The following is a 17,172-nucleotide window of genomic DNA, read 5'->3' as shown; positions in this document are numbered from 1 at the left end:
GGAAGGTCTGGAATGGCCAGTGGGGTCAACATTCCTTTCCTTTCCTTTCCTTTCCTTTCCTTTCCTTTCCTTTCCTTTCCTTTCCTTTCCTTTCCTTTCCTTTCCTTTCCTTTCCTTTCCTTTCCTTCCCTTCCCTTCCCTTCCCTTCCCTTCCCTTCCCTTCCCTTCCCTTCCCTTCCCTTCCCTTCCCTTCCCTTCCCTTCCCTTCCCTTCCCTTCCCTTCCCTTCCCTTCCCTTCCCTTCCCTTCCCTTCCCTTCCCTTCCCTTCCCTTCCCTTCCCCTCCCTTCCCCTCCCTTCCCTTCCCTTCCCTTCCCTTCCCTTCCCTTCCCTTCCCTTCCCTTCCCCCCTTTTCCCCTTTTCCCCTTTTCCCCTTTTCCCCTTCCCAAAAAGCTGATCCCTGATCAATCCTGGCTGGGCTGGGCTTGCAGGGAATTGGGATTTGGAGAACAGGGATCCCAGCAATGCAGAGTAGAAAGTTGCTAAAAATGGGTTTGGTGGAGCAGATTCCTGTCCTTGAGAATTCCAAATATCCCAAAGGGGCTCCAAGGGAGAAGGAGAGGGAATGTGGGATAAGGGATGGAGGGACAGGACACAGGGAGTGGCTTCGGAGTGGAAAAGGGGGGATTTGATGGGAGTTTGGGATGGAATTCCCGCCTGGGATGGAATTCCCAGATTTGCTGTGGCTGCCCCTGGATCCCTGGAATGTCCAAGGCCAGGTTGGAGCAGCCTGGGACAGTGACAGGGAATCCATGGAATGTGGGGAGTGGGACATTTCCTGCCTCATTATTCCTTAAAATCCTTTCCTTTCCTTAAAATCTTTCCCTCCTCTTTTCCCTCCTCTCCTCAGTGGCTGCTCTGGGATGGGGAGGGTTTTTCCCAGCAGGAGACACCCCAGTAAAACCAGGCAGAAACCCCAAACCCCTCCCCTTGGTCAGAAATTTGGCTCTGAGGGGCACAAAGAACCCAAAAAGCCCATTTGGACTCCATTTTTGTGGGGTTTTTTCCCCCTCTGTGGAACTCAAAAAGATGGATTTTTACATGGAATTAAATTCACGTGGAATTAAAATCCAAGTGCTGATGGATGAGAGTTTAAAACTCCCACCTGATGATCCTGGGGGGGGATTTCCAACAAAAAAAATCCCCCAAACCCCAAACCCTGCCCAGCTTTTCTTCTGAGCCCCCCAAACCCATAAATTTTCCACCCTGATGATATTTTTCCCCTTTTCCAGTGGATGATCTGCTGAAAGAAGCCAAAATTGGGCCCAATGGAACCATCAAGTACGAGGAGTTTGTGCAGCAGATTTGCCTTCCTTCGGTCGATTATTGAGATCCAGGGTGGGGTTTGCTCAGAAAAAACTGGATTTTTTTATTTCTATTTTTTCTCACTTTTCTAGTCAGACTCAGGAATTTTTCAGCTGCCTTTTAAAACCTGATTTTGCCTTTATTTAGTGCTGACATTTCCATAGGTTCCCCCCTTGATTCCTGGAAAAACGAGACTTGAGTGTCAGTGAAATAAATTGAGTGTAATGACGTGTGTCGAGGTTTAAAAAATTATTTTAAAAAGCATTTAAATCTTGGGATTGTGGCAAGAGGAACTTTTAGTGAAGGTTTCCTGGTTCTCCAAGGAGTCAGCACGACCCAGCAGGTGTTTGGGGTTTCCACAAAGGAAAAATGGGAAAAAAAAAGACCAAAAAACACCTTGGGATTCCCAACCATTCCAGGCTCCTTTCCAGGGAAAAAATGAAATTTCTTCCGTGAAAAATGAACTTTGATCCATGGAAAAGCGACATCGGCCATGCCCTTCAACTCCTCATCAGCTCCTCCTACTCCAGGGATGGAAAACACTCCAGAAAAACCGGGAAAAAAAATCAGAATTAGAAAGAGCTCACCTGGATCAGAGCCGGGATTCACCAGGAAAAGCAGGAGCAGCTGGAATACAGCCAGAGTGGGAATTCCCTGGGAATTCCCTGGGATTTCTCTGCTCTGTTCCCACCCCTTTAATCCCAAGGTTTGGATAAATCTGGGAATTCAGCTTTGCCCATACTGGGGGTTTGCTCCTGGAGAATTCAAGGGAATCCTGGAAAATCCAAGGAAATCCTGGAGAATCCAAAGAAATCTTGGGAGAATCCAAGGAAATCCTGTAGAATCCTAAGAAACCATGAGAGAATCCAAGGAAATCTTGGAGAATCCAAGGGAATCCGCCCTGTGGACTGCTGGAATTGCCGTTCCAGGGCACGGACACGTGTGCAAGGCCAGATGTGACACAGATGTTTCATGTCCCAGATGTGTGTGAGGATCAGAGACGTGGGCACAGCCCAAACACAAACATGTCCCAGATGTGTCCAAACCCCCCAGATGTGTGTCCAAACCCCCCAGATGTGTGGGGCACACCCCCAGCACAATCCCACCTGCAATTCCAGGGATCCACAGCTGGAGCACAGCCCAGGCCACCACTGCAGAGCTGGAGTTTGGGAATTTGAGAAATTGCAAGTTTGGGAATTTGGAAGTTTGAGAGTTTGAGAAATTGGAAGTTTGGGAATTTGGGGATTTCAAAGTTTGGGAATGATCCGGGCACAGAATGGAAAGAACCAAACCAAGACCTGTTCCAAGCAAGGCTCCCCTGCAGTCGGAGGCACAGAGGAATTCCAGCCATGGGAATGGGAATGGGACTGACCCCACAGCCACGGGCCCAGGGCAGGGCTGCAGGGCCTCGTGTCCCCCTGGGCAGGGCTGGGGTGACAAAGGCCACCACTGACCCTCAAGGGTCACAGGGAATGGGGACACCGAGCCCAGCTGCCATTCCCAAAGTGCCAAATCCCGGGATACCAACACTGACTGCAATGTTCCCTTTTCCATGGGATTAATGGGGTTTTGAACCTGGAGCCTTCTCCCCACCAGGATCACGGGGAATTGGGACACCAACCCCAACGGCCATTCCCAAAGAACCCAAAACCCCAGAGAACCCAAAGCGCCAAATCCCAGGATACCAACACTGCCACGTTCCATTTTCCATGGGATTAACAGGGTTTTGATCCTGGAGCCTTCTCCCTACTGGGATCACGGGGAATGGGAACACTGAGCCCAACTGCCATTCCCAAAGTGCCACATTCCATTTCCCATGGGATTAATGGGGTTTTGGACCTGGAGCCCTCCTCCCAACAGGGATCACAGGGAATGGGGAATGCTCCTGTTCGAGCTGCCATTCCTAAAATCCCAAATCCCAGCAACCAACACTGACTGCCATGTTCCACCTCCCATGGGATTAACGGGGTTTTGGACCTGGAGCCTTCAGCCCACCAGGATCACGGGGAATGGGAACACCGAGCTCAGCTGCCATTCCCAAAGTGCCAAACCCCAGGATCCCAACACCACCACATTCCATTTTCCATGGGATTAACGGGGTTTTCATCCTGGGGAATGCTCCTGTCCAAGCCATTCCCAAAGTGCCAAACCCCAGGATTCCCACACCACCACATTCCATTTCCCCTGGGATTTCCAGGGTTTTGATCCCGCTGCTCTCGGGGTCACCAGAATCCACGGAAAGGTGGGAAAATCAATCCCAAACTCCTGCTGGATGTTCCAGGAGCTCCAGGAAAACCACGGCACTCCCAGCCCCAATTCCAGAAAAAAAAAAAAAACAAAAAACAAAACCCTCCAAATTATCCATAAAAAAAATCTGGATGAGAGACATTCCCAGCAGAGAGGTTGAATCACTTCCAAAACCAGCCCTTTTCAAAAATAACTCTTTCCCATTTTCTATCCTTTTATTTTCTTTTTTTTTTTTCTTTTTTTGGCTTTTTTTTTTTTTTTTTTTCTTCCGTATTTTTTTTCTTTTTTAATCTTTTTTGGAACTGACATTTAATAAATTATAAAATCGGTGTATGGTGAAATAGAATATATCAGCCAGAGAGATATGTATGAAATACACATGCATGGGGAAGGGGAGAAAAAAAAATATAATAACCCAAAAAAAAAAAAACAAAACCAAAAACAAACTATGGAACTCACCTGGAACTCACACACACGGATCTATAAATACATATATACACACACATATACATATAAACACCAACAGTTTCCTTTTTTTTTTTTTTTTTTGTTTTCCAAAATTCAAGTCAACTATTTAGTGGCAGAGGGATGCTGTAAAAACACTAAAAACAGAATTTTTTTTCTTTTTTTTTTTTTTTTTTTTTGGATGCCACATCATGTGAAAACCTTTCAAATAACCATACGACTGATCAGACAGCAATACCTAATGCTACTTGGATTAAAGATTTTTTTTTTTGCTTTTTTTTCTTGTGTTTTTTTTAAATTTTTTCCTGTTTTTTTTTTCCTTTTTTTTTTTTTTAATCAATGCAAGATTTTTATATTTTTTTTTGAGACGACTTTATAGGCAAAAGTGGCCTTTTGTCAATGCTTGAAGCGACTATTTGCAAATCAAATATTTTTTTTTTTGTTTTTTGGAACATAAAAAAAAAAAATCAGACAAGAATCTGCTAATTTTTAGTATTTCCTTAACTCTCTTTTTCCTGATAAAACTCGTTTTTTACCTGCACTTTCAACCAGTTATAAAAATATTTTTTACACCAGAGGAAATATTTTCCTCTCTCTACAACGTGGACTTTGGGACACAAGAGAATCACTTCCTTCCCTCCCCCTTTTTTTTTTTTTTTTCTCTGACTTTAAAGAATCTCCTGAAAAAAAAAAAAAAAAAAAATTCCAAAAAAAAAATCTGCATTCCAGCTATTTACACATTCCACTCCTTAAGAAGAAAACGGATCAATCCAAATGACCCAAATTTTTTTTTTTTTTAAATTTCCTATGTCATGCACAACTTTAAAAAAAAATAAAAAAAAAAAAAAAAAGAGAGAAAAGAAACCAGGAATTCAATATGGCTGGAAAAAAATTAATTTAAAAAAATCCAAAAAAATTTAGAGGGAAATTTTGAAAGCCACTACCCCTAAAAGAGCTGGATAAAGGAGCAAAAAAAATGTGGATTTTTACTGGTGGCTTTGGGGTTGAGGCTGCCACTGGACACGGAATATTCAGAATATTCACGGGGTGAACACTCAGCACTGCAGGAGCATCTGGAGGCTGCACAGCCCATGCAGGGGGTGCAGGATTTGCTGCATTTACTGCACTAAAAATGAGGATTTTCCAGGCAGGCGGGGCAGGTCTGAGCTGCCCCAGGTGGGGTTTGTTGTTTTTAGGTGAAGTTGAAGCACAAGCAGCTCCACGAGGTAACACGGGTTACATGCTCAGGGGTGGAGGATTGGATAGAAAACCCTCCAGGCCAGGGGAGAACGGGATTTGGGGCTTAATTTCCCAAAAAAATGGGACATTCTGTGTCACAAACCATTCCTCAGCTGGGGTTTGGTGTTGATTTGGGATCCAATTCCCCAAAAAAGGGACATCTTGTCCCACAAGTTATTCCCCAGCTGGGGTTTGGGGCTTCTCTTCCCCAAAAAAATGGAATATTCGGTGTCACAAACATTCCTCAGCTGGGGTTTGATGTTGATTTGGGGCTCCAATTCCCAAAAAAATGGGACATTCTGTCCCACAAGTTATTCCTCAGCTGGGATTTGATGTTAATTTGGGGCTTCTCTTCCCAAAAAAATGGAATATTGTGTCACAAACATTCCTCAGCTGGGGTTTGATGTTGATTTGGGGCTCCACTTCCCAAAAAAGTGGAAAATCTTGTGTCACAAACATTCCTCAGCTGGGATTTGGGGCTTCTCTTCCCAAAAAATGGGACATCCTGTGTCACACACCATTCCTCAGCTGGGTTTTGATGTTGATTTGGGATCCAATTCCCAAAAAATGAAAAATCTTGTGTCACAAACCATTCCTCAGCTGGAGTTTGATGTTGATTGGGGATCCAATTCCCCAAAAAAGGGACATCTTGTCCCAAAAGTCATTCCTCAGCTGGGATTTGATGTTGATTTGGGATCCAACTCCCAAAAAATGAATATTCTGTGTCACAGACCATTCCTTAGCTGGGATTGGGGGCTCCTCGACACAAAAATGGGACATTCTGTGTCACAAACCATTCCTCAGCTGGGATTTGATGCTGATTTGGGGCTCCATTTCCCAAAAAAGTGGAAAATCCCGCCCCACAAGTCATTCTTCAGCTGGGTTTTGATGTTGATTTGGGATCCAACTCCCAAAAAATGAAAATTCTGTGTCACAAGTCATTCCTCAGCTGGGATTTGGGGCTCCACTTCTCAAAAAATGGGACAGTCTGTGTCACAAATCATTCCCCAGCTGGAGTTTGATGTTGATTTGGGACTTCACTTCCCAAAAAAATGGAATATTGTGTCAAAAACATTCCTCAGCTGGGGTTGGGTGTTGATTTGGGATCCAATTCCCAAAAAAAGGGACATTCTGTGTCACAAGTTATTCCTCAGCTGGGATTTGAAGTTGATTGCGGCTCCACTTCATAAAAATGAAAAATCTTGTCCCACAAGTCATTCCTCAGCTGGGGTTTGATGTTGATTTGGGATCAAATTCCCAAAAAATGGAACATCCTGTCCCACAAGTTATTCCCCAGCTGGGGTTTGATGTTGATTTGGGGCTCCACTTCCCAAAAAATGGGACATCCTGTCCCAAAAGTCATTCCTCAGCTGGGGTTTAAAGCTGATTGGGGCTTCACTTCCCAAAAAAATGGAATATTGTGTCACAAACATTCCTCAGCTGGGGTTTGATGTTGATTTGGGATCCAATTCCCAAAAAATGGGACATTCTGTGTCACAAACCATTCCTCAGCTGGGATTTGGGGCTTCAATTCCCAAAAAATGGGACACTCTGTGTCACAGACCATTCCTCAGCTGGGGTTTGATGTTAATTTGGAGCCTCACTCCACAAAAATGAAAACTCTTACCCCAAAAGCCATCCCCCAGCTGGGATTTGGGGCTTCACTTCCCCAATAAACGGGACATTTGTCCCCCAGGCCACTCCCAGCTGGGGTTTGATGGAGTCAGACCTCAGGAGTAACTGAATCCCAGAAATGTGGAATGTTCTGAGTTGGGAGGGACCCACGAGGATCCAATCCTTGCACAGGGGCAGCTCCAAATGCCACCCTGGGAGTGTTGTCCAAACATTCCTTGGGAATGTCACCATTCCTCTCCTCCCGCAGCCTCTGCAGGGAGAATTTTCCCTAAAAAACCTCCCAGGCAGCTTCGTGCCACTCCCTGGATGGATTTGAAACTTTCCTGATGGAAGAATGGAACTCAAAAGGAGAATTTTTCCTGGATAAAAGAGGCACAAGGAACTAGAAATGCCCAAAAAAAAAATCCAACCCCACTCCTGAAAGGCTCTGGGCTGCAGCGTGTGCTCTGCTGCCACAATTGGGAAATCTGCATTGAATATGGGATTGAATTGAATTCCATCAGAAAAATGTCTCCAAGAGGAGAAAAAAAACCCCTCTCTCCCCAAGCTTGAACTTCAGGAGTTCAGCTCCTCTCCTGCTTCTTTAGCTGTGGAGAAAATAATGCCATTGGTGTTCAGATTATAGGGGGAATTAAAAAAAAAAAAAAAGAAAAATAAAAAGGAAATAAACTGACATGACAAATGCACAGGTGTAAAATCTTCAGCATCCATAAAAATGAACCGAAGCTCCTCGTTTTGTTGTTTTTTTTTTTTCTTAAAATTATTTTTTTTTTGTCTCTTTTGTCTTTTTTTTTTTTTTTTTTGCTTATTTTTACCAGCGAGGCCATCTTAGGTTTATATACAAAAGTAAAACTGAAAATAGACTTCTTCTTTTTTTTTCTTTTTTTTTTTTTTTTTTTTCTCGTTTGTCCGTTTTGTTCTCTGTACACGTAAATTTTTTTTTTACCCCTTTAAAAAAAAAAAAGGAAAAGAAATAAAAGGAAAAAAAAATAAAAGGAAAAAAAAGGAAAAAATAAAGGAAAAAAAAGGAAAAATTAAAAAAACGAAAAAAAAGGGAAAAAAGGGGAAAAAAGGGAAGAAAAAAAGGAAAAAAAATTTAAAAAGGAAAAAAAAATAAAAAAAGGAAAAATTAAAAAAAGGAAAAAAAAGAAAAAAAGGAAAAAAAAGGAAAAAAAAGGAAAAAAAAAGAAAAAAAAGAAAAAAAGGAAAAATAAAAAAAGGAAAAAAGAAAAAATAAGGAAAAAAATAAGGAAAAAAGAAAAAAATAAGGAAAAAAGAAAAAAAAAGGAAAAAAAATTTAAAAAAAGGAAAAAAAAAAAGGAAAAAAAAAACCCAAAACACCTGGAAAATCCAATAAAATTCTTAACTATTTTTTTTTTCTCTGAACAGAAATAAAAAAACCAAAAAAACCACAATTTCTCCATCCCACCCCCTCCCACCCTGCAACAACAACAACCAACAACAACCTTCCTCACCCCCAAGAAAAAAAAAAAAAAAAAAAAAAAAAAAAAATTAAAAAATAATTAAAAAAAAATCAATCAGTCCAAGGAGATAATATCTGGTATGATACCGAAGATGGAGGCGGTGTCTGTGCCGCTCCTGCCGGGCACGGCGTGGCCGTGGTTCTCCCGCAGGCTGTTGGAGGACACCAGGCTGCTGTTGCTGCCGCTGCTGCTGCCGTTGGTGGCGGGCAGGGAGCTGCTCCCTCCCCCGGCGTTCAGCTGATCCAGGAACATTTGGGATGAGGTGTAAGGGAAAAAACGGGGGTGTAAAAGTTCCTGATCGTCCGAGGCGGAGACGGCGGCGGCGGCGGCGGCGAGGAGGGAGGTGTTGTAATGCTGCGGGGAGGAAGGGGTTAAAAATTTGGGGATTTTTTTTTAGAATTTTTTTAAGTGTTAAAAAGAAAGGGTTTTGGTAAAGGTAGAGTTTTGGCAGGTTCTGGGTTTACAGCAGCTCAAGAGATGGATTTTTAGCTCTCATTTATAATTTAATGATTAATTTTAGCCCTAATTTTTGAATGGAAAAGGAACTGAGAATGCTGGGGTGACAAACAGTAGGGAAGGGATGGGATCAGAGAGCCCAAAGCAGAAAAAGGACAAGCAGGAATGGGATCAGGGAAACTAAACCAGGAAAAGGGCAAAAAGGAATGGGATCAGAGAGCCCAAAGCAGAAAAAGGACAAGCAGGGATGGGATCAGAGAAACTAAACCAGGAAAAGGGAAACCAGCAGCACTTTTTTTTGGAAGAAACAACAGGTTATGTTTTAGATTTGGCATCCAGAGCAGCCTAAAAAGAAGGGGGTTTGGTAAAGGTGGAGGTTTGGGAGGTTCTGGGTTTACAGCAGCTCAAGAGATGGATTTTTAGCTCTCATTTATAATTTAATGATTAATTTTAGCCCTAATTTTTGAATGGAAAAGGAACTGGGAATGCTGGAGTGACAAACGGCAGGGAAGGAATGGGATCAGAGAGCCCAAAGCAGAAAAAGGACAAGCAGGGATGGGATCAGGGAAACTAAACCAGGAAAAGGGCAACCAGCAGCACTTTTTTTTGGAAGAAACAACAGGTTATGTTTTAGATTTGGCATTCAGAGAAGCCTAAAAAGAAGGGGGTTTGGTAAAGGTGGAGGTTTGGGAGGTTGTGGGTTCACAGCAGCTCAAGAGATGGATTTTTAAATGGATTTTTAGTGCTCATTTTTAATTTGTGAATTATTTTTAGCGCTTGTTTCTGCACTGAAAAGGAATTGGGAATGTTGGGGTTACAAACAGCAGGGAAGGAATGGGATCAGAGAGCCCAAACCAGAAAAAGGAGAAGCAGAAATGGGATCAGAGAAACTAAACCAGGAAAAGGACAAATAAAAATGGGATCAGGGAAGCTAAACCAGGAAAAGGACAAACAGGAACAGGATCAGAGAACCCAAAGCAGGAAAAGGACAAACAAGGATGGGATCCGAGAAACCAGACCAGGAAAAGCACAAGCAGCAGCACTTCTGGGTTTGTTTGTTTGTTTGTTTGTCTGGGGGTGAGGCAGAGCTGAGAGGTGGAGCTGTGCTGAATCCTGGGAATATGGATTTAGGGCCCATGGGATGGAGTCTGAGCCATCAAAAATCTCATTTAAACACAAAGTTCCCCCCTGAAGGAGAACTTTGCTCTCAGTGTTTCCTCCCCATCATGACTGAACATCCCAGCCTTGTTCCCAAATGTTTCTCCGCTGGCACAAGCAGAGCAGCAACTCCTTAGATCAGAATAATTCCCAGGATTTTGGATATTCAGATTTCCTGAACCCAAATTCCACAGGGCAGGCTCTGCTCTCCATGAAGAAATCAAAATATCTCTCAATTTTCAGTGCAATTTTGGTACAATTTCCCTCCCTGGAGAGCAGGAAGGGCAGGGAGACATCCCAGCTTGATTTTTTTGAGGAAAAAGGATCAAGCTGCACTTTCAGCCACCATCCCACAATGAATTGGCTGCTGATTGAACCTCTGGCTCCCCAAAATGTTGATTTTTGCTGAGTTCAGATCATGCTGCTGCTGCCTCTTCCTGCACAGCAAACCCTGCTTGGGAAATCTGGGGCACAGGGTTTGCTTCTCCCTGACTTACCTGATTGTCACCAGACAGGAAAGGGAAGAAATCTAAACCTATAAAGAGACAAAAATAAAAAAAATAAAATAAAATAAAAAATCCAGCTTCTCCAAATAGCCTCTCTCCATTTTTTTTCACTACTTATTTTGAAATAAAAACCAACACCGACAACAAAAACTAATGACAAAAACGAACATCATCACAAATTCTATTTGTTGGCAGGGAGATTAAAATAATTATCTTTATTTTATAATAAATATTAATGTTTGGAGAGGGTCAGAACTCACCTTGCAGGTCGTAAGGCATGGGTGTCATGTGGAATGGATGCCTGTAGTCCTGGATAAGGGATGTGTTGATGTAACTGGTGTCCACAGCTGGAAGGCTTGGGGTTCTTGACACTGGAGAAGCTTGGTGGGGTAAATTTAAAATGCTGGAAGAGAAAAAAAAAAAAATAAATTGGTTAAAAGCATAAAATACACTCCTGGTTTATTGGTAATGCTCTGATGACTTTTTTTTTTTTAAATGGAACTTTGGTTCAAAATTTGTTCTGAGTTTCCTGGAAGATGTGCAGCAATTTTAAAGATTAAATTTTCCCAAGTTCTCTCCTCTCAATGGTTTTCATCAGGAAAATCAGTTTCAGTCCGAGGCAGCTGGAGTTTAGGAATGGAAATCAGGGAATTTAGGAATGGAATTCTGGGAATTTAGGAAAGGAAATCAGGGAATTCAGGAAAAGAAATCAGGGAATTTAGAAATGGAATTTAGGAAAGGAAATTAGGGAATTTAGGAATGGAATTCTGGGAATTTAGGAATGGAATTTAGGAAAGGAAATTAGGGAATTCAGGAAAGGAAATCAGGGAATTTAGAAATGGAATTTAGGAAAGGAAATTAGGGAATTCAGGAAAGGAAATCAGGGAATTTAGAAATGGAATTGAGGAAAGGAAATCAGGGAATTTAGGAAAGGAAATCAGGGAATTTAGAAATGGAATTGAGGAAAGGAAATCAGGGAAATTAGGAAAGAAAATTCAGGGATTTAGGAAAGGGAAGTTCAGTCCCGAACAGCAGGAACTAGTGGCTGGCACTGGAAATGGTGCTGGGGTCTCTAGAAATGTGTTACTTTGATTCCCCTTGCACCATTTCACAAACACAACTGAAATATTTGTGCTCCACACTCAGAGCTTTGATTTTCTTTGCTCCATTTCACAAAAACAACAGAAATATTTCCTTGTGTTCCACATTTAAATCTCTGATTCCCTGTGCAGCATTGCACAAACACAACTGAAATACTTCCTTGTATTCCACACTTAAAGCTTTGATTCCCTTTCCTCCATTCCACAAACACAAATTAAACATTACCTTGTGTTGCACACTTGAATTTTTGATTCCCTGTTTACCATTTGATAAATACAACTGAATTATTTTCTTGTGTTCCACACTTAAAGCTGTGATTCCCCTCAATGCCATTCCACAAACACAACTGAAATATTTGTTCTGCACACTCAAAGCTGATTTCCTGTCTGCCATTCCACAAACACAATTAAAATATTTCCTTGTGTTTCACACTTAAATTTTTGATTCCCTGTGCTCCATTCCACAAACACAACTAAAATATTTCCATGTGTTGCACACTCAAATCTTTGACTCCCTGTGCACCATTCCACAAACACAACTGAAATATTTGTTTTCCACACTTAAATCTTTGATTCCACTTGCTCCATTGCACAAACACAACTGAAATATTTGTTCTGCACACTCAGAGCTGATTTCCTGTGCAGCATTTCACAAACACAACTGAAATATTTCCTTGTGTCCCACACAGTGACTCCCTGTGCACCATTTGATAAATACAACTGAAATATTTGTGTTCCACACTTAAATTTTTGATTCCCTGTGCTCCATTTCACAAACACAACTAAAATATTTCCTTGTGTTTCAAACTTAAATTTTTGATTCCCTTTCCTCCATTCCACAAACACAACTGAAATATTCCCTTGTGTCCCACACAGTGATTCCCTGTGCACCATTTGATAAACACAATTGAAATATTTGTGTTCCACACTTAAAGCTTTGATTCCCTGTGCTCTATTCCACAAACACAACTGAAATATTTGTGTTCCACACTTAAATTTTTGATTCCCTGTGCTCCATTTCACAAACACAACTAAAATATTTCCTTGTGTTTCAAACTTAAATTTTTGATTCCCTTTCCTCCATTCCACAAACACAACTACAATATTTGTTCTGCACACTCCAATCTTTGACTCCCTGTGCAGCATTGCACAAACACAACTGAAATATTTGTGCTGCACACTCCAATCTGATTTTCTGTGCAGCATTGCACAAACACAACTACAATATTTGTGCTGCACACTCAAATCTGATTTCCTGTGCAGCATTGCACAAACACAAATGAAATATTTGCTCTGCACACTCAAATCTGATTTCCTGTGCAGCATTGCACAAACACAAATGAAATATTTGTGCTGCACACTCAAATCTGATTTTCTGTGCACCATTCCACAAACACAACTACAATATTCGCTGCACACTCCAATCTGCGATTCCAACCTCATCTCTCGTGATGTGAGACCAAACCCTTGAGCTCCCACCTGAGGATTTAACCCAAACCAAACCCTCGCAGGGCTGATTTATTCTGGAATCTGTGCCTTCCCTGTGCTCACCCCTTGTTGTTGATGGGGGACGCCGGGGATATGGAGGGGCAGCTCCTCTTGGCCGAGGGCTCCTCGTCCTCCTCGTCGGAGGAGCTGTCGATGGTCAGGTCGATCACCTCCACCTTCTTGTTCTTGGTGGAGGTTTGGTGGGAGGACACCTGGTGCTCCAGGGAGGAGCTGATGCAGCCTGAGAAAAATAATCAGAAATTAATCCATCAGCTTGTTAAAAAGGTTTCATTAAAATAAATGTTAGTGATAAAAGTGGAAGAATGTTGGGAGGTTTAAAGCTCCGGCAGCCCCAGAGAGGTGGGACCCCATTGGCTGAGCTTGGAAATGATGGAAGGGAGGAATGTGGGGTCAAAAATGAGTGGTTTTGAGAGGTGAAGGGGCAAAGGGGAGCCCAGACATGGGATCAGAGTATTTAAATATAAATATATTTAAATAAATTTAAAACTATATAAATATAAAAATATCCCAGCCATGGTATCAGTACATTTAAACATAAATAAAAATAATAACTAACTAACTAAATAAATATAGATAAATGTATTTAATATAAATATAACTATATTGAACTTTATATGGATTATGTTCTCCACATAAATGATTAATGGGAGAAATATGTGGTTAAAAATGAACATTTTTGAGAGGTAAAGGAGCAAAGGGGATCCTAGCCATGGGATCAGTACATTTAAATATAGAAGTAAATAAATAAATAAATAAATAAATAATAAATAAATAAATAAATAAATATATATAAAAATAAATAAATAGAGAGATCGATGTATTTAATATAAATATCAGTATATTTAACTTTATATGGATTATGTTCTCCACATAAATGATTAATGGGAGAAATACGTGGTTAAAAATGAACATTTTTGAGAGGTAAAGGAGCAAAAGGGATCCCAGCCATGGGATCACTATATTTAAATAAAAATATAAATTTATTATAAATATCAGTATATTTAATTTTATATAGATGATGTTCTCCACATAAATGATTAATGGGAGAAATATGTGGCTAAAAATGAACATTTTTGAGAGGTAAAGGAGCAAAAGGGATCCCAGTGATGGGATCAGTATATTTAAATATAAATAAATAAATAAATAAATAAATATATTTTAATATAAACATCAGTATATTTAACTTTATATGGATTATGTTCTCCCCATAAATGATTAATGGGAGAAATATGTGGTTAAAAATGAACATTTTTAATGAAAGGAGCAAAGGGGATCCCAGCCATAGGATCAGTATATATAAATATAAATTTAAATATAAATAATAAAGATAGATAGATAGATAGATAGATAGATAGATAGATTTAATATTAATATCAGTATATTTAACTTTATATGGATTATATGGATCCCAGCCATGGGATCAGTATATTAAAAAAAAAAAAAAATATATATATATATATATAAAAATATATATAAAATATATATAATGTACCCATACATATATATATATATATCTGTATATTTAATTTTATATGGATTATGTTCTCCCCATAAATGATATATATAAAATATATATATATATATATATAATGTATCCATCCATACATATATATATATATGTATATTTAATTTTATATGGATTATGTTCTCCCCATAAATGATATAAATATATATATATATAAAAATATATATATATATAATGTATCCATACATACATATATATATATGTATATTTAATTTTATATGGATTATGTTCTCCCCATAAATGATATTAAAAATATATATATATATATATAAATATATAATATATATATATAATGTACCCATACATATATATATGTATATTTAATTTATATGGATTATGTTCTCCCCATAAATGATATAAATATATATATATAAAAATATATAAAATATATATATATAATGTACCCATACATATATATATATATATGTATATTTAATTTTATATGGATTATGTTCTCCCCATAAATGATATTAAAAATATATATATATAAATATATAATATATATATATAATGTACCCATACATATATATATATGTATATTTAATTTATATGGATTATGTTCTCCCCATAAATGATATATATATATAAATATATATATAAAAATATATAAAATATATATATAATGTACCCATACATATATATATATATATGTATATTTAATTTTATATGGATTATGTTCTCCCCACAAATGATTAAAAGGAGAAATCTGTGGTTAAAAATGAACATTTTGAGAGGAGCAAAGGGGTCCTCACCATCGACTCCATTGTAGGATGTTGTCACCTCCTGCACTTCCTTCTTGGACCTCATGGGAGCCCAGGATCCGTCCTCTTTGAACTGGATTTCATCGCAGTCTGTACAAAACTTCAGGATTTCCATGAACAACCTGCAAATCAAAAAATAGTTCATGTCAGTCCTAAAAAAGAGCTTTTATTTTAAATTTTTATTAGTCAGTGTAAGGCTGAATTTGTGTGTTTGTTCTGCTCTCAGCTGCCTCCTTGATAAAAAGGAATTACTGGGAAAATTCAAGCATTACCTAAAAATAAAAATCTGCAAAAATAAAATAAAAATCCCCCACCCCCCCAAAAAATCCAAAAACCTGCAATAATAATTTAAAAAAAATTTTTTTTTCAGGGGATTTTGGGGTATTTTTTGGGTGGTTCTGGGGCAACTTTTGGGTATTTTGGGGTGGTTTTGAGTCTGTTTTTGGGGTGGTTTTGGGTCTATTTCTGGGTATTTTGGGGTGGTTTTGAGTCTGTTTTTGGGGTGGTTTTGAGGCAAGTTTTGGGTATTTTTGGGATGGTTTTTGTCTATTTTTGGGGTATTTTTGGGATGGGTTTAGTCTATTTTAGGGGTGGGTTTTGTCTATTTTTGGGGTATTTTTGGTCTGGTTTGGGGTTATTTTTGGGGTGGTTTGGGGTCTATTTTTGGGTATGTCTGGGGTGGTTTTGGTCTACTTTTGGGTATTTTTGGTCTATTTTTGGGTGGTTTTGGGTCTATTTTTGGGTCTATTTTTGGGGTGACTTTTGTGTATTTTGAGGTGATTTCGATCTATTTTTGGGGCGATTTTTATGTATTTTGCGATAGTTTCCATCTATTTTTAGCTATTTTTGGGGCATCTTATGGGCTATTTTGATGCCCCAAACCCCGACCCCCAAATTAAGAGCTCAAAAAGGAGAAAACTGACCCCCCAGGAGAATCAGAACAATCCCTGCAGGCCCAGCTCACTCACCCATCGATGATGAGATGCTCGTACGGCGCTTTCTTGTCGCACACGGGGCACACCCAGGTGGGTTTCTTCTCGTTCATCTGGATGTACAGGGTGGCATCAAAGCACTGCAGGTGGGAGCACGTCAGGGCCCTGCAGGGGATGGTCAGGCGCATCTTGCCGAGCTGGAAGAGAAAAAAAATAAATAAAAATCAAGATTTATTGTTTTGGTGGTAAATGAACCATCGGGGTTTTTCTGCCTGAAAAGAGAGAAGAGTTAGGTTGAGTTTTGTCACAGTTCCCTCCTTCCTGTAGGTCTGAAATGGTATAAAAGTGAATAAAAATCACATTTGGAATGATGTTTTTGATAGAATACAGCTTGCCACATTCCTGTGACAAAATACAGGAATAAACTGCAGTGTCCTGGATGGACCAAAACCAGAATTTTGCTTAATTTTCATCACAGTATCATAACAGGAGTTAGGTTGTTTTGTCACTGTTCCCTCCCTTCCTGTAGGTCTGAAATGGTATAAAAGTGAATAAAAATCCCGTTTTTGATAGAATACACCCTGCCATATCTGTGACAAAATGCAGGAATAAACAGAGTGAACAGCAATGTCCTGGATGGACCAAAACCAGAATTTTGCTTCATTTTCATCAAAGTATCATAACAGGAGTTAGGTTGAGTTTTGTCACAGTTCCCTTCTTCCTTTAGGTTTGAAATGGCATAAAAGTGAATAAAAATCCCGTTTTTGATAGAATACACCCTGCCACATTCCTGTGACAAAATACAGGAATAAATGGAGTGAACAGCAATGTCCTGGATGGATCAAAACCAGA

The 17,172-nt window shown here is 39.6% G+C and overlaps 2 protein-coding genes across 2 annotated transcripts in view; one reads left to right on the top strand and one right to left on the bottom strand.

Annotated features, from left to right (window-relative positions):
- Nucleotides 1-1,532, top strand: part of CALML4 (calmodulin like 4) — a 5,498-nt gene extending 3,966 nt beyond the window's left edge. Inside the window, exons 4-5 of the mRNA XM_083870998.1 lie at nucleotides 1-5; nucleotides 1,231-1,532. The exon at nucleotides 1-5 is cut by the window's left edge and continues 184 nt beyond it. Of these exons, the coding sequence (XP_083727124.1) occupies nucleotides 1-5; nucleotides 1,231-1,328 (103 nt within the window). The 3' untranslated portion in view covers nucleotides 1,329-1,532. The remainder of the gene's footprint in view (nucleotides 6-1,230) is intronic.
- A 2,231-nt stretch (nucleotides 1,533-3,763) lies between these two features.
- The window catches only part of PIAS1 (protein inhibitor of activated STAT 1), a gene marked incomplete at its 5' end in the record, with an annotated part of 70,575 nt that continues 57,166 nt past the window's right edge, over nucleotides 3,764-17,172 (bottom strand). The window contains 6 exon segments of the mRNA XM_083871177.1: nucleotides 3,764-8,727; nucleotides 10,485-10,522; nucleotides 10,754-10,896; nucleotides 13,145-13,322; nucleotides 15,380-15,510; nucleotides 16,357-16,517. Coding sequence (XP_083727303.1) covers nucleotides 8,428-8,727; nucleotides 10,485-10,522; nucleotides 10,754-10,896; nucleotides 13,145-13,322; nucleotides 15,380-15,510; nucleotides 16,357-16,517 — 951 coding nt within the window. The 3' untranslated portion in view covers nucleotides 3,764-8,427.

This window comes from Zosterops lateralis (genome assembly GCF_965231275.1).
Source record: "Zosterops lateralis genome assembly, chromosome: 13".
Classification (NCBI taxonomy): domain Eukaryota; kingdom Metazoa; phylum Chordata; class Aves; order Passeriformes; family Zosteropidae; genus Zosterops; species Zosterops lateralis.
The sequence above is the reverse complement of the archived record's forward strand: the minus strand, read 5'-3'. Positions and strand labels throughout refer to the sequence as shown.